Source organism: Capra hircus, chromosome 8 (assembly GCF_001704415.2).
Source record: "Capra hircus breed San Clemente chromosome 8, ASM170441v1, whole genome shotgun sequence".
Classification (NCBI taxonomy): Eukaryota; Metazoa; Chordata; class Mammalia; order Artiodactyla; family Bovidae; genus Capra; species Capra hircus.
In genome coordinates, this window is record NC_030815.1 from 23,289,570 (window position 1) to 23,311,175 (window position 21,606).

General features: G+C 39.6%; 1 protein-coding gene across 3 annotated transcripts in view; it reads right to left on the reverse strand.

Annotated features, from left to right (window-relative positions):
- The window catches only part of FOCAD (focadhesin), a 298,794-nt gene continuing 286,351 nt past the window's right edge, over nt 9,164-21,606 (reverse strand). For 2 of the 3 annotated variants that reach the window (XM_018051910.1, XM_018051911.1), the window contains exons 39-43: nt 18,704-18,881; nt 15,829-15,926; nt 14,132-14,383; nt 11,807-11,882; nt 9,165-9,547 (exon numbers count right to left, since the gene is read on the reverse strand). In XM_018051910.1, the coding sequence (XP_017907399.1) occupies nt 9,474-9,547; nt 11,807-11,882; nt 14,132-14,383; nt 15,829-15,926; nt 18,704-18,881 (678 nt within the window). In that variant the 3' untranslated portion in view covers nt 9,165-9,473. Of the gene's footprint in view, nt 9,548-11,806; nt 11,883-14,131; nt 14,384-15,828; nt 15,927-18,703; nt 18,882-21,606 lie in introns of all 3 variants that reach the window. The other variant, XM_018051909.1, reaches the window with a different exon arrangement.

The window sequence follows — 21,606 nt, forward strand, 5'->3', positions numbered from 1 at the left end:
ACGGACTCGATGGATGTGAGTCTGAGTGAACTCCGGGAGTTGGTGATGGACAGGGAGGCCTGGTGTGCTGCAATTCATGGGGTCGCAAAGAGTTGGACACGACTGAGCGACTGAAGTGAACTGAACTGAACTGAATGTACAATATGATATAATTTTCTAGTGTACAATATTATATAATTTTCAGGTGTACAATATAGTGGTTCACAATTTTTAAAGGTTGTATTCTACTTATAAAACATTGACTATACTCCCTGTGTTGTACAAATATATCCTTATAGCTTGTTTTGTACATAGTCATTTGTACCCCCTAGTTCCCTACTCCTACTGTGCCCTTTCCCCTTTCCCTTTCCACACTGGTAACCACTGGTTTGTTTATCTGCAAATTTGTTTCATTTTTGTTATATTCATTAGTTTATTTTTTATATTACATGTATAAGTGATATCATACAGAATTTGTTTTTCTCATACTTATTTCACTTAGTATAAACCCCTCCAAGTCCATCCATGTTGTTGAAAATGGCAAAATTTCATTGTTTTTCATGACTGTGTAGAATTTCAATATATACATATACTACACCTTCTTTATCCATTCATCTGTTGTTGGATATTTAGGTTGCTTCCCTATTTTGGCAATTGTAAATAATGCTGCTGTGAACATTGGGGTGTGTGTATCTTTATAGCATATTAAAAAGCAGAGATATTACTTTGCCAACAAAGGTCCTCCTGGTCAAGGCTATGGTTTTTCCAGTGGTCATGTATGGATGTGAGAGTTGGACTGTGAAGAAAGCTGATAGCCGAAGAATTGATGCTTTTGAGCTGTGGTGCTGGAGAAGACTCTTGTGAGTCCTTTGGACTGCAAGGAGATCCAACCAGTCCATCCTAAAGGAAACCAGTACTGGGTGTTCATTGGAAGGACTGATGCTGAAGCTGAAACTCCAATACTTTGGCCACCTCATGTGAAGAGTTGACTCATTGGAAAAGACCCTGATGCTGGGAGGGATTAAGGGCAGGAGGAGAAGGGGACGACAGAGGATGAGATGGCTGGATGGTATCACCGACTCAATGCACATAAGTTTGGGTGAACTCTGGGAGTTGGTGATGGACAGGGAGGCCTGCTGCTGCTACTGCTGCTGCTAAGTCGCTTCAGTCGTGTCCGACTCTGTGCAACCCCACAGACGGCAGCCCACCAGGCTCCCCCATCCCTGAGATTCTCCAGGCAAGAACACTGGAGTGGGTTGCCATTTCCTTCTCCAGTGCATGAAAGTGAAAAGGGAAAGTGAAGTCACTCAGTCGTGTCCGACTTCTCGACCCCATGGACTGCAGCCCACCAGGCTCCTCCATCCATGGGATTTTCCAGGCAAGAGTACTGGAGTGGGTTGCCGTTGCCTTCTGGCGTGCTGCAATTCATGTGGTCGCAAAGAGTTGGACACAACTGAGCGACTGAACTGATCTTTATTTTTAATAATTTTATTTATTGGCTGTGCTGGGTTTTCATTGCTGCAGGGCTTTTCTCTATTTGTGGCAAGTGGGGGCTACTCTTTAATTGTGGTACACAAGCTTCTCATTGCAGTGGCTTCTCTTGTTGCTGAGCACAGGCTCTAGGGCACACAGGCTTTAGTAGTGGGGTGCATGTATCTTTTTGAACTAGTGTTTTGGATTTTGTGGGGGATAAATACCCAAGAGTGGAGTTTCTGGGTCATATGGCAGTTCTGTTTTTAGTTTTTTGACTCACTGTCTTCAGTAGTGGCTGCACAAGTTTACATCCTCAAAAAGAGAGTATGTGGCTTTTCCTTTTCTCCACATCCTTGCCAATATTTGTTATTTGTGTTCTTTTTGATGACAGCCATTCTGACAGGTGTGAGGTAATATCTCATTGTGATTTTAATTTGCATTTCCCTGATGGCTAGTGATATTGAGCATCTTTTTATATACCTCTTGGCCATGTGTATGTCTTCTTTGGAAAAATGTCTATTTAGGTTTCTGCCCATTTTAAATCAAATTGTTTTTTGATATTGAGTTGTATGAGGTGTTTATATATTTTAAATACTAACCGCTTATTGGTCATATCATTTACAAATATTTTCTCCCATTCAGCCTTTTTTAAATTTTGTCAATGGTTTCCTTTGCTGTGCAAAAGCTTTTAAGTTTAACTAGGTGACAATGCTTATTTTTGCTTTTGTTTCCTTTGCTTTAGGAGACAGATCCAAAAAATATTGTTATGATTTACGTCAAAGAGTTTCCGTTGTACGTTTTTTCCTGGGAGCTTTATAGTTTCCAGTCTTATGTTTAGTTCTGTAATCCATTTTATTTTTGTAATTGCGTGAGAACATGTTCTAGTTGTTTTACATGTCACTGTCCAGTTTTACCAGTATCACTTATTGAGCAGACTGCCTTTTCTCCATCGTGTATGCTTGCCTTTTTTTAATCATAGATTGACCATAAGTTTATATCTGGGTTCTAGTCTGTTCCATTGATCTGCATGTCTGTTTTTGGGCCACTGCCATACTGTTTTGATTTCTGTAGCTTTGTAGTATATAGTCTGAAGTTAAGGAGTGAGATTCTTCCAGTTCTGTTCTTCTTTATAAAGACTGTTTTTACTATTTGGGGCCTTTTGTGTTTCCATACAAATTTTAAAATTATTTTTTCTATTTCTGTGAAAAATGTCTTGGGCATTTTAATACAGATTGCATTGAACTGTAGATTTCCTTGATCATTGTAACAATGTTCTTCCAAAACATGAACACAATGTATCTTTCTGTTTGTTGTTTTCAGTCTCTTTCAGTGTCTTATAGTTTTCCAAGGTCTCTTATTGCTACTTCCTTAGGAAGATTTATTCCTACATATTTTATTACTTTTGATAGGATTATAAGTGGGATTGTTTCCTTAGTTTCTTTTTCTATTGCTGTTAGTGTATAGAAAAGCAACCAATTTTTGTGTATTACTCTTGTATCCTGCAACTTTACCAGATTCAAGGGTGAGCTTTAGTAGTTTTTTGATGGTGTCTTTAGGATTTTCTGTTTAGCCATGTCACCTGCAAACAATGACAGTTTTACTTTTCCAGTTTGAATTCCTTTTCTTTCTTGTCTGATTGCTGTGACTAAGATTTCCAATACTATATTGAATGAAAGTGGTGAGAATGGACATCCTTGCCTTGTTTCTGATGTTAGAGTGAATGCTTTTAGCTTTTCACTGTTAAGAATGATGTTAGCTGTGGGTTTGCCATATATGTCCTATATTATGTTGAGGTAGATTCCCTTTATTCTCACTTTCTGGAGTATTTTTATCATAAATGGCTGTTGAATTTTTTCAAAAGCTTTCTCTGCATCTATTGGGTTTTTTTTCCCCTTCAGTTTGTTAATGTGTTGTATCAAACTGATTTGTGGATGTTGAAGAATCCTTGCATCTCTGGAATAAATCCCACTCAATCATGGTATATGATCATTTTAGTGTATAGTTGGATTCGGTTTGCTCGTATTTTGTTGAGTATTTGTGCATTTATGTTCATCAGTGATATTGGCCTGTAATTTTCTTTTTTTGTGGTATCTTTGCCCGGTTTTGGTATCAGGGTGATGGTGGCCTTGCAGAATGAACTCGAGAATTTCCTCCTTCTGCAATTTTTTAAACAACTTTCAGAAAGATAGATGTTAAACACTCTTCCTTAAATGTTTCATAAAATTCACCTGTGAAGCCATCTCATCCTAGGCTTTGATTTGTTGGAAGTTTTTAAATCACTTTCATTTTTAGTCCTTGTGATTGAGCTGTTCATATTTTCTGTTTTGTTCCTGGTTCAGTCTTAAAAGGTTGTATGTTCCTAAGAATTTGTCCATTTCTTCTAGGTTGTCCATTTTATTGGCTTATAGTTGTTTGTGATGGTCTCTTATAATCCTTTGTATTTCTGTGGTGTCGGTTGTAGTTCTTCCTTTTTCATTTCCAATTTTATTGATTTGAGTCCTCTCCCTTTTTTCCCTTGCTGAGTCTGGCTAAAGATTTAGCCATTTTAGTTTCTCAAAGAACCAGCTTTTAGTTTCATTGGTGTTTCCTGTTGTTCATCTCTGCTTAATTTATTTCTGCTCTAATCTTTACGATTTCTTTCCTTCTGCTAACTTTGGGTTTTGTTTGTTCTTTCTCTAGTTGCTTTAGGTGTAAGGTAAAGTTGTTTGAGATTTTTCTTTTTTCTTGAGGTAAGATTGTTTTGTTGTATATTTCCCTCTTAAAACTGCTTTTGCTGCATCTGTTATGTTTTGGACCACCTGTTTTCTTTAGTTTCGTGGCCTGAGATGTCCCAGCACTGGTGCCTACATACTATTGGACCAGGGTGTGGTGGGTCCTGAGGCTAATATGCTAGATAGAGGAAGGATTCCACAGTGGCAGCCCACCAGCACCAGAGTCCCTGTGATAGAAGTAGTTCCCCAAGAGGCCGATGGCAATGTCTTTGTCAAGGTGAGCTTCAGTTGCCTCTTAATTCTCTGGGAGACTCTCCAAGGTTAGTAGGTACATCTGACCCAGGCTCCTCTCAAATTACTTCCTCTGTCCTGGGTCCAGGAAAGGTGTCAGATTTTGTGTGCCCTTTAAGAGTGAAGTCTTTATTTTCCCCAGCCCCCTGGGACTCCCTAAAGTAAGCCCTGCTGGCCCAGAAAGCCAAATGCTCTGGGGGCTTATCTTCCTGGTGCAGGATTCCCGGGCTAGGGAGCTAAATGCGGGACCTCTCACTCCTTTGGGAGAAACTCTGCAATTGTTATTACTCTATTTTTGGATCACCTACCTCGGGGGGAGGTGGTTGGTGTGAGATTTGACTGTATCACAATTCTGTTATCCCTACTTGTCTCATTATGGCTCCTTCTTTATATACTAAGTTGTAAAATATATTTTCTGGTAGGTTCTGTTCTTTTTTTTTTTTTTAACTGATGGTTGTTCTGCACATAGTTGTGATTTTGGTGCACCTGTGAGAGGAGGTGAGCTCAGGGTCCTTCTGCTTTGCCATCCTGCACAGTCTTCTCAAGAACATTGGTTGTGATTTCAAATGCAGCCCCAGTATTTACTATCTGAATGACTCTGAGTTCTAATTTTCTCAACTGCCCAAGGTTGTTGTGAAGAGCAAATGAAATTTGGTAAAGTAAATAAATCTTTGTAAATTATAAACAGCCATACAGACATAGGAAATTTATGTTTCCTAGAGGCTTTTCTTTATTACATGATGTTTTACTGATTTATATTTTCTGAATGTAAACTCCACAAGGGCAAAAAATGTCATGTGTTGTTTACTTTGTACTCCAGAACCTTATATTGTAGTACATAGTAGATATAATTGTGCAACTCTGAGTTTATGGATTACTACTACAATATCCAGAAAAACTATATTTCTAAAAACTATATATCTAAACATATCAGATTAACTAGGTGATTTTTTTGGATTTACCTCAAAGGTCACCTCATGTTCAGAAGACACATATAGAGGGTTTTTTTTCTTTTTAAGAAACTTATGTAAATCTTTCCTTGCTTCTATTAACAGAATGTATTGTGCTACTTGCTTCTATTAACAGAATGTATTTACTTAAGATGTTTCCATTATCTTCCCAAGTCCCAGCATATATGTCAGGCCCATTTCAAGTATTATAGCTACTATTTATTGTCAGGGAAATGTACAAAAATGAAAGTATTTCTTTTATATTTTAGAATTTATGAAGCATATTTCTGAATTCTTTCAGCTCTCACAACTACTTTGTTAGGTGGGTTACTTCTTTCATATGAGAAGTAAAACCGAAGTCATGGAGTCATCAATGTCATTTTTATTCATTACCATTTCTAACAGTTTGGAAGTTATTTCACAAGTTCCCTGTGTCTGGCAAGAAACAATGCTCTTTCTAAATTGCAGTTTCAGAGAATTTTGGTTTATGAAGATTAATAGATTACACTGTGTCATATATTAAAAAGATGAGACTTAAAAGTTTCTAGGATTAGTTTTGCCATACATCAACATGAATCCGCCACAGGTGTACATTAAAATAAAGTAAAATTTAAAAAAAAAGAGGAAAAAAAAAGTTTCTAGGATTAGAATAAAGCATTTCCCTCCAGAAATTATAAAAGCAAATTATCTTGTCCAGCACCACAGCAGTGATTTACACTTGAAGATGATGCTGTGAGGGATCTTTCCAGAAGAGTGGTGAAGGATATGAACTGTCACAGCCACATTCTCTCCTCTGGTTCCATTCGGAATGCCTGCAGCTTCCAATAGGCTGGTTGAGGGCAGAGACCTGAAGACTGGGCTTACAACTCTGGCTTTTAATGAAGGCTCTTAACCACATGGTCAGATTTCTCTTCTAAAACAGCAATTTGCTAAAATGTTTACCCCAAATCTAAAACTACTGCTTGCTTTCAAAGTAACTAAGATAGCTCAAGATAGCAGTTGCGTCCTTAACAAAGACTTAACCTTTATAAAATTATAATATCATCTTTGGTTAAAATCATTTTGGAGAACTTGTGGCAATTAACTTAAAAAAGGCTATTAACAGCTTATTAGTTACCATGGAGCCATTACATTACAAATAAAACACAAAGATTTCAGGCACTCGCCTGGGTCCCAACATCTGTTTCAAACATATACTTTTCAAATCAAGGGTCAGACTGTTTGGATACATCTGAGAGACACACAACATAGACTTAATCCCACACAGTGCTTTGTTTTTATACCCCAGCATACTATTTGTCTTGGCAACTTGTGATTTCAGAAACTAACAGAAGATGACTTATAAGGAAACTTTTCCTTTTGTATATAGTTTGGAACTTTTCCTTTTGTATATGGACGGGTCTCAAAAAAGCAGAGACTTCTGGTTTTTGGAGAACAAACTAAAATATCCTAAAGGAATACCTTCATTCTTACCTGAGGTCAGACAGGTAACCAGGAGAAAGGGTCTTATTATTCTAGTGAGCTACATCCTTAGAATAGTTGGAATTTTGAAACTTTAGAGCTTCAAATTTAGAATCTGACAGTTTAGGCTCTTCAGAGCTTCCCATGAATAGGAAAATCCTATGAATCTTAAACATAAGACTGCTGAAAACAAAGAGGGGAGCTAGGGAAGAGAGGATACAGATAGATTTTATTTCCTCCCTTTTGTACTCTTCTGTTTTCTTGTCAGGGCAGGAGCAAGGACAAAGCCTGATTGAGAAGAAACTGGGCCGAATTGAACAAGGCAACCTGGGTCTGGAAGACTGGGCTGATTCTTCACCCCTCTCGTGATCATCGGCAAGTCTTTCTGCTGACTTGTAGGGGGTGGGGATGTCAGAGTGGTTGGTCAGCGCCCACTTCCTCTTCACTATTCTTATTGCCATCCACGTTTGCCAGCTGGCTGGAAATGTAATATCCTTCAATCCATGAGGACCTGCTCTTTTACACTGTAACTCCGAGCTTCCCAATTCCAGAGGCTTATTAATATGAGGCAGGGGGTTTCTTTTATCTGATTCCAGCAATCTATGGCACCCACTCCAGTACTTTTGCCTGGAGAGTCCCATGGATGGAGGAGCCTGGTGGGCTGTAGTCCACGGGGTTGCTAAGAGTCGGACACAACTAAGTGACTTCATTTTCACTTTTCACTTTCATACATTGGAGAAGGAAATGGCAACCCACTCCAGTACTCTTGCCTGGAGAATCCCAGGGACAGGGGAGCCTGGCGGGCTGCCGTCTATGGGGTCGCACAGAGTCGGACACGACTGAAGCGACTTAGCAGCAGCAGCAGCAGCAGCAATCTATATTTAGCATGAATGAAGTGTAACCCTTGGTGGGAGTTTTCATCCGAAAGTGGGTGCTGACAAGCCTGATGCAGTAGAGAGAGCTCTGGGCCTGGGGTTCTAGAACTTCAATTCCAAGGGTAGTAGCTCAGCTATGTATTAGATGTTTTCTTCCTTTAAAAATAGAAAATAATGCCTCTTTGTAGTATTGTAATAAGGGTAAAATAAGATAATGCCAGAGAAGCTCTAGTCATTTATACTCTTGATACCTAGTAATAAATGTTAGAAGAATTTCAGCCTCTCATTGGTAGGAAATACGAGAGAGTCAAGGTGGGTGGGAGAGAAGGGGAGACTGGCTTCTCACAGAAATGTTCTCCATTTCTGCTTCCTTAAAACTCATTTCCCTGTAGCTCAGCCTCTAAGGAGGTAATAGAAATGAAATACTGGTGATGCAGTTAAGTACTACCTGAGTTACGTACTTCCTTTCCTCCTTTTCTGTAAGCATCTCAGCACCCTATGGAGTTCAGCAAAAGAAAGAGATGTGACCTGGAAACAGAGTGTGAATTACCCAGTGAACCACAAATATCTGACACCTGGAATCATAAATCCATATATTTGGAACATTAGTAGAGCTGTTTTTAACCCAAGTGGCAGGTAGGCTTGGTGACAACATGAAGGTACATGCCGCAGAGGTATATTATTCCCGTGGCACACCTTTTCTCCCCTGTAATTCCATATACACTTATATCACTGTGTTTGTATGATTGGCTAAAGACTGCCCTGATTAATGGCTGCATGAAGGAGTAATAATTAGCAATCAGGGCAAAATTAAATTCCTGGCTGATTGCGAGCCCCTGAGTAAAATGCAACCCTTAAGGATACTGTCACGTTCCTTACATTTACTTGCCTTTATGCCACCAGTCACCCTAATTAAGATAGAGATTTGTACTTATTAAAAACATATAATCTTTTGATCTTTCGAGGAGCTATTTGCCATTTTTTCCTTGCCTAACATCCCATCACCTTTCTTCTGGGGGGAACCCAGTTCAGGTGGATGGACATATGACCCAGGCCTGGTCAGTTAGAGTGCCTACCCCTACACCCCACGTTGCTTCCATCATACCTATGAGCAAAGACACATTTCCTTTCTTATTCTGAACTGGGTAACTTTCACTTGCATTCAAGAGACTCAAGCATAAAAAATTATAGCCACCACTTTTGGGTCTGATTTAGCAATGGTTAACACCATGCTTATTATTTAAGCATGTAGAGCAGTTCCAAGAGTGTTTTAGCAGTAAGAATAAGAAAATATGTCTAACTTATTGAGTCAATAATATCTTCTAGAGACCTCATGGGAAACAGATTCCGCTGTCACCTCTATAGTTGGGTTTTGTGAGCTAAACTTCCACCCTGCCTTAAAACAAAAGTCAACACGCACAGATTTCACAAGATTGTTTTACTAGAATTTAGCAGGGAGGAGATGATATAGTCAAATTTTCACAAAAGAAAACCTTCAGACTGATCTCAGCCAAATAAAATTCAAGTTCTTATTTCAGTCTCAACTGGCCTGGGTACTGAAGCAACCTCTCTGGGCATGCACTGTTCAAACTGAGTTGTGTGGCCACCCTTTCATGCCCTTGAGCTCTCTGCATCATGTCTCAGCAATCCCAGACACGAATTCTGAAAAATTCCTTCTGCCTATATGGTTTTCCTCATCCAGCTGAGAATGCTGCTGGCTACTGTGAAGCTGTTCACCAACCATAGGCTCTGGTCCATACAGCCTTCTTCTTAAACTCTGGGAGAACTCTCAAGGACAGCAGGGTAGCTAAAGGGGACCAAAAAAAAAAAAAAAAAAAAAGCACACTGTTTCATTTGGTGCAGTTACATTTGAAAAGATCATTTAGATAAAAAAGGGTGTCAGAACAGAACTTGACTTGTTCCTGCTTGGCTAATCTTTAAGAATTACTATCATGCCTTAGACAGAATTTTAATGGAAGAGACCATTAGTAAAGGTTGAGGAAAAGGTTTGTTTTAAGTTACTTTGCAACCAGCTAGTGGGAAATTCCACAAAATTAAAACAAACTGACCTCTGGGATGCTGGTGATGCTTTTTTTCTTAATCCGAGTGCTGACTACATAGGTATGTTCCCTTTGTAAAAATTTACTTGTGCACTTTTCTACACGAATATAACTTTTCCACTAAATGTCTTATTAAAAGGTAAACAAACTGATCCTGTAATGAAGTTAGGTTCATGGGCTCAATTTAAAGTAAGGAAGTTGTGTGTAATCCCTCTAGGTAACTTATTATATATCTTATTTTAGAATATGAATATAAATATCAATATATTGTGGAGAAGGCAATGGCACCCCACCCCAGTACTCTTGCCTGGAAAATCCCATGGATGGAGGAGCCTGATGGGTGTAGTCCATGGGGTCGCTGGGAGTCGGACATGACTGAGCGACTTCATTTTCACTTTTCATTTTCATGCATTGGAGAAGGAAATGGCAACCCACTCCAGTGTTCTTGCCTGGAGAATCCCAGGGACGGGGGAGCCTGGTGGGCTGCCATCTATGGGGTTGCACAGAGTCGGACACGACTGAAGCGACTTAGCAGCAGCAGCAGCAGCATCAATATATTGATATATTTTTAAAGTATAATAGTGTGAGAGAATGAAGATAAGCCAGAGTTACACAATAATTATGTGTGACTCTAATAAGCCCTCGAATATATGACCAAGTGAACATGTACTTCCTTGACCCAAATAACAATTTCTCACTGGAATTAACTGTTATCTTCATGACCTAAGACAGTATATGTTGGGAACAACCAATGGTATTATATGGACCCATGGCCCTTAAAAATGAGTCCAAACTCCCCAAGGAAAATAAGTGGAGGAAGTCCTAGTAGCAAGTTTCTTGGGAATGGTCAAGTGAAAATATGTCAGACCACTGCTCTGATCCTCAGTGAAGCTCTGTGGTTGATCAGAATCACCTTCCTACACATGCCCTTCCACCCACTTTAGAGGTAGGAACAATACATTAGATAATTCTTGCTTGGTAAGCAATCAATACAATACACCATACTTAAAGCAAAATATGGTCAGTTATCACGAGTAGGCCAACAGGCAACTTTCCCAAGGTAAGACTTTCCAGTGCAGTAACTTAAAGCATGTCAGGGGCATCAATGGCAGCCACTGGGAGGATCCTGACCCCCAAGTCCCAGATGTGGATGACAGTACAAGCTGTCTTGGACCACAGAACCAGCACCCAGAAGACATTTGAGGTTTCAGTAAAAATATCTATGTAATTTGCACAGAAAGACTGCTTATATTTGTGGATCCTGCAGTCATAGTTTAACGGTCAATAGAGATGTATAAAAAACATGCTGCTGCTGCTAAGTCACATCAGGCATGTCCAACTCTGTGCAACCCTATAGACAACAGCCCCCCAGGCTCCTCTGTGCCTGGGATTCTCCAGGCAAGAACATTGGAGTGGGTTGCCATTTCCTTCTCCAATAAAAAACATGAAAACCATCTAAATGCCTAGAAGCATGGGAAATGCCAATTCCCCTGGAAAAATACTATACAGCAATGAAAAATACTTATGAAGCTAGTGTAAGAATAGGTTAAAATGCTTTTAATAATTTTAAAGTAAAAAAAGGCAGTACTCAAAGCATGTATGTACATTTTTCAATTGGCTATGATTATAACAATGTTAAAACTTACACACAGAGCGGGTAACACTTAGGAAAAATAATCATAATTGTTATTGCGCAATGGGATTCTGGATTCCTCTTTGCTTGTTCTTTTTTACTTTTCTGAATTTTCTAATTTTTATTTAGTCATATTTTATGATTACAATAAAACATTTAAAAAACACTTAAATAAAAATTAAAGACCATGGAACTCTTTTTAAATCTACTTTCTAATTCAAAAATGCCACATTGGTGACAGCTTCAGATTGCTTCTCTAAATTGAACCAAGATGACCCTTTCAGGAGCCAGCATACACTAGGATGCTGTTCTCCAGTACAGACAACACTGGATGGTTTTCACCTATGCTGGGTATAAAGGATGAAAGTAATACCTTTTAAAAGATCCTTGGATTTTGCTGAGAGTCCTTCCTTAGGGCTTTCCATGATGCTGAACAGCCAGTCAATGAACTAGAGTGAAAATGAAGAACTGTATCAGATAAACAATCTCAGGATCGGTAAGACATCATTCAAACCCTTGGACCTGCACATATGCCTAACAGGACAGTAGTCCCCAGATAATACAGTCCCCAGATAATACTTGCCTGGGCTGGGAGAGTGAAGAGATGTGACCAGGCACAAGAGATGGAAATGCTGGAGACAGCCTTCAGTTAAATGACCCAGCAAAGTCAAACCTCCTTCTTTTGCTGATTATCCTGGGACTTACTATAGCTTAAGAATGGGGTAGACAGAGGCCCAGAGGGCCTCTGGTGTGCCATGAACATTCTCTCTCATTATAAGAGACAGAATGGGGCCTCTCATCATTCTAAGAGGCCCCAGAAAGGGTAAGAGCCTTGCCCAAGTCCACTCCCCATGACTGGCAGAGTCAAGATCTGAACCAAGTACACCTGGTTTCAAAGCCTCACACTCCTTCACACCATGCTGCCTGCCACCTGGTTCTGTGTGCATCAGGCCTAGGCTCCTAGGTGGATAGTAAATGGGTAAACACATCAGTTGTAAGTCCCTGTTACTAAAATATGTTTCTGTAGCTATGAATAGTTTTTGTGCCCAAATGGATATGAAGCCAAGTTGAAATGCAATAGAAAAGGCATAAGACAATTTTCTAGGTAGACCCAAGCATGTTAACTGCAAATAAATCCTGCAAACAAGGTAGAAACTCCACATACTCATGAGTTTGACTAATCTCCCAGGTACAGCCAAAATTGTTTTTGAATTAGATACTGGGTAATTTCGTTGACTGAATGTTCCCTATCTTGACTCACTAAAAAACACCAGTCATAGGTACTAGACATTTTAATTTTAGACATAGACTGTGGGTTGAAAAGAAAACAGAAAAATAGAATATTCCTAATTCCCTGCTTTCATTAAATTTTTTTCTTTATTTTCTTTTCCTCAATTTTGTTTTATCATATCCTGCTGGTAAGTAAATAAGTACTACAAATACGTAATAGATGCAAGATGTCTATGCTGTAGTCCAAAATGAACAGGGTGTCCCAGACCAGAAATAATTAAAGTGAAAAAGAAAATAAAAAATTAGAGGTAATAACACTAATGCTTATCAGGTTTAAGAAAACAAAGGGATTTTATTTGAGATGTTCAATGGAGTTGTTCATGGCTGAACTGTGGGTCCACAGTTCAGAAATATTTTTAAAGACTAAGGTTCAGATTTTACAAGTAAGCCACAAAGTTGGCTGTAAGCTTTCAACCTCATAAAGATCCAGTTTAATTAAATGGGATTCAAAAAAATCCCTCCATTGACAATTCAAGACAGGTTAGAGCCATGCAATAAGAAATATAGGATGAACCTCATTTTCATATGCTCTGCAGGACAGCTAGTAGCCTGGGGAAACTCTATTAAAAACCAAAGGTACTCCCTATAGTTTGTGTTTTCCTGAGGGCAAAGGTGATGACATTAGGCCTTAACAGATCTCCCCAAGGTATCTAGGCCAGAAGCACCTGGAACGTGGCTACTACAAGGAATGAGCTGTGGGGAGCCTTAAATATGGTAAAAGGTGGGCACTCCAGATTCACAGGCCCCCTGGAAGATTTCCGCCCATGCATTGGTGATCGCCCCCTCCCTTGTTCATCAACTGTATCCTTACCACGTGTGAGCATGCTCTGGCATGTCCGACTCTTTGTGACCCCATGGACTGTAGCCCACCAGGCCTCTCTGCCCATGGAATTTTCCAGGGAAGAATATTGGAGTGGGTTGCCATGTCCTACTCCAGGGGATCTTCCCAACCCAGGGATCAAACCTGGGTCTCCTGCATTGGCAGGTGGATTCTTTAACACTGAGAGCCACTGGGGAGGCTCATCCTTATTGTACCATCTTGCAATTTTGAACTTGCCTTCCTGTCTGTCTTCACTATGAAATTTTGAGCTTTCAGAGAGTTACCCATCCTTTATCCCCAGGATCAAGAACACGTAAGTCTTCAACAAATGAAGGTAAGCACAAGCTCCACCTCAGCCCTAACTGTAAGCAAGTTGTTGCCATTATCACTGTTGTTTTCAGTCAGCAGATACCCTGAGTCTGAGCTACCCTCAATCTCTGAGGCCCTGCATCTGGCTGAGATCTGAGACTGAGTAAGCAAGCCTGTTGTGTGACTCAGGCTGCACTTATCTCCCACTGCAATTCTACAGCAGAAGCTGCCGAACAGAAAACGGCTGCCTGCCCTAAAGCAGGTGGCTGCCCGCCTCACCTTCTGGGTCTGTTCCTTCCATGGCTCTTTCTGCAGCAGAAGAGGCATGCTACTGGGAAGGAGAGTGAGAGCCTCCTGCAGAGTGACCCTGTGTAATGGACTCCTGCCAAGCAAGCTTGATGCTGGCCCAGCTGGGCCATTTTCCTGATGCCATGGCAACCAACTGGCACTGAGGCCAAGGAGGAGAGGGGCAGCGTGATCTGCCCATGCAACCACTGCGGCTGCAAAGATCAGCAACAAGAAGTCCAAAGCCTACGGCAAAGTAGAAACAGGGTTAGGTCACAGACTTTAACAGTGCAAAGTAACACATGTTCACACATACAGCTCGCATCGGGAGGAAATGTTATCTTCCCCCTTCCCGAAGCCTTCCTCCTGCCCCACCCCTACCCCAGAAGAGGAACTGGATGGGATAGCAAACCATTTCTATGCTTAATTCAGAAGGTTTGAAGGATCCTCTTTCGTGAGTAGAGAAGGCCCAGCAGTTTCATTATTATTGTTCTAACATTTCAAGAGGAACATAATTTATTGAATGCCTAATCATACTGAGATCCAAACATTCCTCCTCTGTTTTGGTGTTTTCAAAGAGATTTAAAAATTAATTAAGAGAGATATGAACAGGGATATTAAGGTTTATTATAATGTAGCCAAAACTAAAAAAAATATGTATAGTATATTCTGTTTTTGAACAGAAACAACATATGACTTTCCATATGCATTTAAAAAGTCTGTTTAGAATCCATGCATTTAGATTTTGTAGACTAGACACGTAGAAATGGTGATAACAAGAGCTACCTCTGAGTTACTGCATTACTATGATTTAAATGATTCTTTCTGCTTATTTGTATTTTCTAAGTTTCAAAAGATTTTTGTAAGAAAGCAGAGAAAGTTAATATAAACTTTGGAAATAAGAGGAAAGCTCAAAAAAAAAAGCTTAAAAAGTACCCCTCAATCTCTTAAAATGCCTAATCTCATTAGTGAAAATTTCAGAAAGACACACAGCCCTGCAGAGAAGCTGGGCAGAATATCAAACAATATCTCAGGTTACACATATTTTACTCACACAAGTAAACAGCAGATCTATGAAACATGGCTATGGAAAAATACAACAACAAGAAAAAATGCACAGCTGAGTCAAGAAAATGGCAAGAATAGGAAAGTGCTTCCTTCATTTTTTTTCATTAATCTTTTTTTTTCTGGTCTTATTCACCTAATACTAGTGATGGTTAACCTCTTTGGGTCATAGATCATTTTCAGGTGGGGTGAAAATTCCCCTTCAATATGTGCGTGTAAGTACTGGCACAAACACAGATTACTTGCACACACTTCAGAAACCCCTTCAAACCAGGTGTTTAAAGCCAAGCTCTGGACCACGGTGGAGGCTAGAGCCCTGTACCCCACAGTCTTTGTGGGATCCAGCTCAAGTACACAGGACCCTAGATTCCCCCCCTAGCCAGAACTTCTGTGTGCTGCCTGTCAAGGGAGGTGTTCTGCTGAAAATATTTTTCAAAGGGCAGCTGTGGGCATCTTCAAGATTCTGGTAAGAACACCCATTTCCTGTGATGTCAGAGAATTGCCATCCTTGTTTCCCAAAAATGAGGGGAGAAAAGAGAGCTGCAAGCAGCAACATGTTCCTCTTTTGGGAGACTAAATATACTCTGTATTTTAAGAAAGCCACAAATGACTCCTCTAGACTGTACCTCATCAAGAGCCACGTTCTGAACAGACATTGACTGGTAAGCAACATTTCTGATATAACCCATTAGTTCCAAGAGCCACTCCATTCTCTTCAACACGCCTGAAACAAAAGGACATGTATTACCAGACCACGGTTTTTCTTTGCAGTGTAAGATAGATCAACAATAATTATCATAACTAAAGCAAAAGACCCGCTGAGGACTATACAACAGCTACAAGTCCTCTTATGGTACCTGAGACTTGTTCTCACTCAAGAGATTTTTTTTTAATACTGTTCACATCAGATGACCTTATTTTGGTTTTTATTTTTATTTTATTTTATTTTTTTTTAATTTTAAAATCTTTAATTCTTATATGCGTTCCCAAACATGAACCCCCCTCCCACCTCCCTCCCCATAACATCTCTCTGGGTCATCCCCATGCACCAGCCCCAAGCATGCTATATGCTGCGTCAGACATAGACTGGCGATTCGATTCTTACATGATAGTATGCATGTTAGAATGCCATTCTCCCAAATCATCCCACCCTCTCCCTCTCCCTCTGAGTTCAAAAGTCCGTTATACACATCTGTGTCTTTTTTCCTGTCTTGCATACAGGGTCGTCATTGCCATCTTCCTAAATTCCATACATATGTGTTAGTATACTGTATTGGTGTTTTTCTTTCTGGCTTACTTCACTCTGTATAATTGGCTCCAGTTTCATCCATCTCATCAGAACTGATTCAAATGAATTCTTTTTAACGGCTGAGTAATACTCCATTGTGTATATATACCACAGCTTTCTTATCCATTCATCTGCTCATGGACATCTAGGTTGTTTCCATGTCCTGGCTATTATAAACAGTGCTGCGATGAACATTGGGGTACATGTGTCTCTTTCAATTCTGGTTTCCTCGGTGTGTATGCCCAGCAGTGGGATTGCTGGGTCATAAGGTAGTTCTATTTGCAATTTTTAAAGGAATCTCCACACTGTTCTCCATAGTGGCTGTACTAGTTTGCATTCCCACCAACAGTGTAGGAGGGTTCCCTTTTCTCCACACCCTCTCCAGCATTTATTGCTTGCAGATTTTTGGATCGCAGCCATTCTGACTGGTGTGAAGTGGTACCTCATTGTGGTTTTGATTTGCATTTCTCTAATAATGAGTGATATTGAGCATCTTTTCATGTGTTTGATTTTTAAAAGCTAAATTTATTCTTCAAACCTGATAAAATGGTCAAATGCATTTAATTGAATTTCTCAACACTAAACACTGGGAGAAACTGGGCATGCCCATGAGTTAGTAGTGTTAAATCTTTGATAATTAATTGTTCTTATAGTCCTCCCTTGCTTAAAGTTCTCAATTTATGACAAAATCATACAGAATACCTATCCTAAAGACATTTAAAAAAGCGCCAAAACCAAAACCCAGCTGTAGTAGGCTAAATAGAGAACAAACATTAACATAAATATTATTTTTTCCTTTCAAAAATGAGGATTCCCAGCAAAGCAAAGACTACTTGGAGAGATCTTCAAAATTTAGTGCATGAGAGGAAAATGGCACTGTGTTTGTGCCAGTACTTACACACACATATTGAAGGGGAATTTTCACCCTGGCTGAAAATGATCTATGACCCCAAAAAGGTTAACCACCACTAGTATTAGGTGAATAAGACAAAAAAAGAAAAAAAGATTAATTTAAAACAAGAAAATGAAGGAAGCACTTTTCTACTCTTGCCATTTGAAAATTCAAACTAAATTTGAAGGCCAGCTGGTTACAACCAAAGGCAATATCAAATTTATTTGTTTCTTTCATGTAGCTTCATGCTTAATTGGGAACACCTACTGGTTTTCTACCGGATAAATATACTTCTGAGGTCGAGTGAAAAAAATCTCATTTTTCATCACAGGTTCACTTTTCCTTGGGCATGCACTAAGGTGGACAGGAGACAACTATCTCAGTTGCCAAAGAGGAAGAAGAATCAAAATTTCCTACACAATCTTGCAAAGAGTATTTAAACTGCATTTGTCAGTCTTCTCTCATAGCCTTCAAAATACAAGAGATGGGGAATATGGCTTACAAGGGCCTTCTAGTCACATCCAGTCTGATCAGAACCTGAACATAGATTTGGGAAATTACAAGCATATGACCAAAGGCATGGAGGAGAAATGAGGGCGCTCCCTATTAATTTTTTTCCTCCTATTAATTTTTAACTGGAGGATAACTGCTTTACAATATTTGCTGACCTTTGCCATACATCAACATGAATCAGCCACTGGTATACATTTATCCCCTCCCTTCTTAACCCCCTCCCCCCTCCCGCCCCTTCAAGTTGTCACAGAGCACTGGGTTGAGGGAAGTCTCTCTTTAGATGATTATTACAGCATAAATGTCTAAAACGGCCTAAAAGTTGCACCATTCATTAGCAGAGCTTCAGGCCTGCAGTTTCTGGCGTGAGAATGTACTCAGGTGTCCAGATTTTATTCTCCTCACCCCTGAGAAGTTCTTCTCTAGAATAACTATTTAATTTGTGCTTGCTGTTTTCTTTTTCTGTTTGTTAAATGACCACCCAAACGCCATGTTCATGCAAACATCAGGCAGAATCCATTAGCATCCATCTGTTTGAGAAACAGGAGCAGGCAGATTCAACCTGGTAAACCTGCTTATATCTCTGTGGGCCTGGAGGGCCAAATATGAGATCCAAATCTCCAGCAGAATTTATTCGCACCTCTGAAGAGTTGATGCTGTGAGCTGTAACGGTGCCGCTCATTTGGGGGTAACAAGTCCTCACCTGTGTCAAGAAGCCCTAACCTAGTTTTTAAGTTGAGGAAACAATGATAACCTCAAAGAGATGGGAGGCATGTTTGTCTGTCCTGATGTGCTCCCTGGCTGCCCTTACCGGTGTTGGCGTGGCTCACAATCCGTGCCTGGTACAAGCTGTGCAGTGTCATCCAGGCCAGTGTGTCTTTTTCATGGTGCCGGACAGCAACACTGAGCATATCAGTCAAGCCCATCAAGGGGAATCGTCCTTGAGAGACCAAGTAGAGCCTGACAAAGGCAGCCTTTTCTAGGCTACTCTGCAAAAAAGCAAATTGTTCAGTTGCTATTACATTAACTGAAGTTGTTACAGAACCTTTGGGCAAGGGCAAAAGAGAAAGGGTGAGTTTGAAGTTGATTACCACTCCAAATGCTAAAACTGTTTCCTGCACTGTGTAACCTATCTGCCTGTGTGCTGTCTTAAAATGTACCTATAGACAGTTGTAATATCACTTTTGTAATATCATTTTGTTTTCTCATAAAAACCATCAATGATTTCAAGGGTCAACTGATGTGTGTATTTAGTAAAGACACACAAATAATAACAATGGTAACCAACAAATACAGTACTTACAATGTGCCAGGCACATTTGAAGCATTTAACCTGTGTTAATTTGGCATTTCACAAAGTTTGGTACACAGACCTCTGGGACCCCAAGACCCTTTTAGAAGAGAGGGTCTGTGAGGTCAAACTAATTTCATAATAGACCCCAAACAGGAGTAATATTCATTGTATTTTTTACTGACACTGGCAATTTTTTAAAAAGCTAGTTTCATTTAAAATATCCTTGTAAGCAATAAATTTACTAGTTTTGTTAAGCCTCTGCTCTTGAATATACATCTTTGTAATGTTCTGTATGACCCAATGGGAAGCATGCATAAAGCGCTTGTGTTGCACCCCCAAGTGTGATGGCCATCTCAAGGAGAAAGTTGTGAGAGGGAGCTGTGAGCTGAAATAGCCACTCTTTTCACAGGCCATTTACTTGAAGGAATGACTGATAAACAAACGATGGTTATGAAAACTGAGTATTTGCCTATTTTCTACAAGTGAAGGAAGCGAGACTGCCATTTCCAAGGAAAATGCTCGACAGCCATTAGTGCCAATGGCAAAATGGGTGCTTTCAAGCGGAAACTAGATTTCTGGAAAATCTGTATCCGCTACTATGACTTTGGCAGCTTCCCAAGATACATGTAAGACATATATACATAAAAGACTTTTCTGATGAGGTTGCTGTCACTATTCGTAACAGTGACAAATACAATGTTTTGATGTTTATCATGAAATGTACCAACATTTGGAAGATTTTCAAAACTTAGCGACTCAATATTTTCCAAATGACCAATATATCTTACAGATCTTGCAAGTGTATCTTATAAAATCATGCATTAGTAAAAGATCCACAGTGCAATGGACCAATGGATTTCACTGTAACAGAGTATGTAACGTTCACCGATCTGCTTTCAGATTCCACACTGCAACTAACCTATAAGAAACCACCACTTGGTGAGTTTTGGTACAATATCAAAGAAAGATATCCACATGTTATCTGAAAAGACTACTAACACTCTTTCCCATTCTACCTCTGTATCTGTGTGAGGCTGGGTTTTCTTCACATACTTCACCAAAACGACATCACAACAGATTAATGGAGTAGCAGCCATGAAAATCCAGCTGTCTTCTATGAAGACACTGAGGAGACTTACAAAATGTAAGACAAGGCCATTTTTCTAACTTTCTAAACTAACCTGTTTTTTGGAAAAAAAAATTTTCTTACATGTTAAGATGCAATGGATTTATCACTACTTTTAAGTAATGTTCTAAAAACTTTCTAGTTTTAATTTCTAACATGGTAAACATTGACACATATAACCCACATAAACAAAAGCTCTTTGAAGTCCTTGATAATTTTTAAGACACTAAAATGGCCCTGAGACCAAAACGTTTGAGGACCACTGTATCAATCATTTCATTCTCGTAGTAACACTGAGCAATAGATTACTATTATCACCTCCTTTACAGATGAGGAGACTGAAGCACAGAAGTTAGGAAACTTTTTTAACGCCACAGAGTAAGAACTGAAACCCAAGGAGTCTCAGCTCTTCACCTGTACTTTCTTATCTCTGTTCTTTCTAGAAATGAATAGAAAAACAGAGGGCTCAGCAGAACACATACTCTTGGGGGGACATCAGAACACAATTTAGAATGCTCTAGTGACAATGTTCTGAATGGCACTTTAGAAATGCAAGTGAGTAACATAGCCACTTTGAGCTTTAGGTACCACAAAGCAAATTATGTTAACTTCCAACTATACAACCTGAATATAATAACAAGATATAATACATTACATGAATGTAATAATTATGATAATGTTATTACTGAATCCTTGCCTTGGGTCAGGCACTTTTCCAAAACTTAACATGGATTAAGTCGTTTAACTCTCAAACCGACCCTAATAGGTATGTGCTATTATTTCCCTTTTATAGATCAAGAAACCAAGGTAGAGAGAGAATATGACACTTAACCAAGGTCACATTCCTAGTAAATTAGAGACTGGATTTCACACCTGAGCAGTGAGGCACCCGAGTGCATTCTCTCAAGCATTTCCTTTTAAATTGCTTGGGCTGTGCTGTGCTTAGTTGCTCAGTCATGTCCGACTCTGCAAGCCCATGGTCTGTATGTAGCCTGCCAGGCTTCTCTGTCCCTGGAATTCACCAGTCAGGAACACTGGGTGGGTAGCCATTTCTCCAGGGGATCTTTCTGGAGGATTCAATGGATAGAGGCTACAGTCCATGGGGTTTTAAAGAGTTAGACACAACTGAGCGACTAATGCTTTTTACCCATAGGGAACACTAAAATGTTCTTGATAAAGTGCGATTAATTAGGTTAAAAAGGTATCATTCATCTGTCCATTTACACTACTACATATATACAATGGAATATATATTACTCAGCCTAAAAAGGAATGAAACTGCGTCATTTGTAGA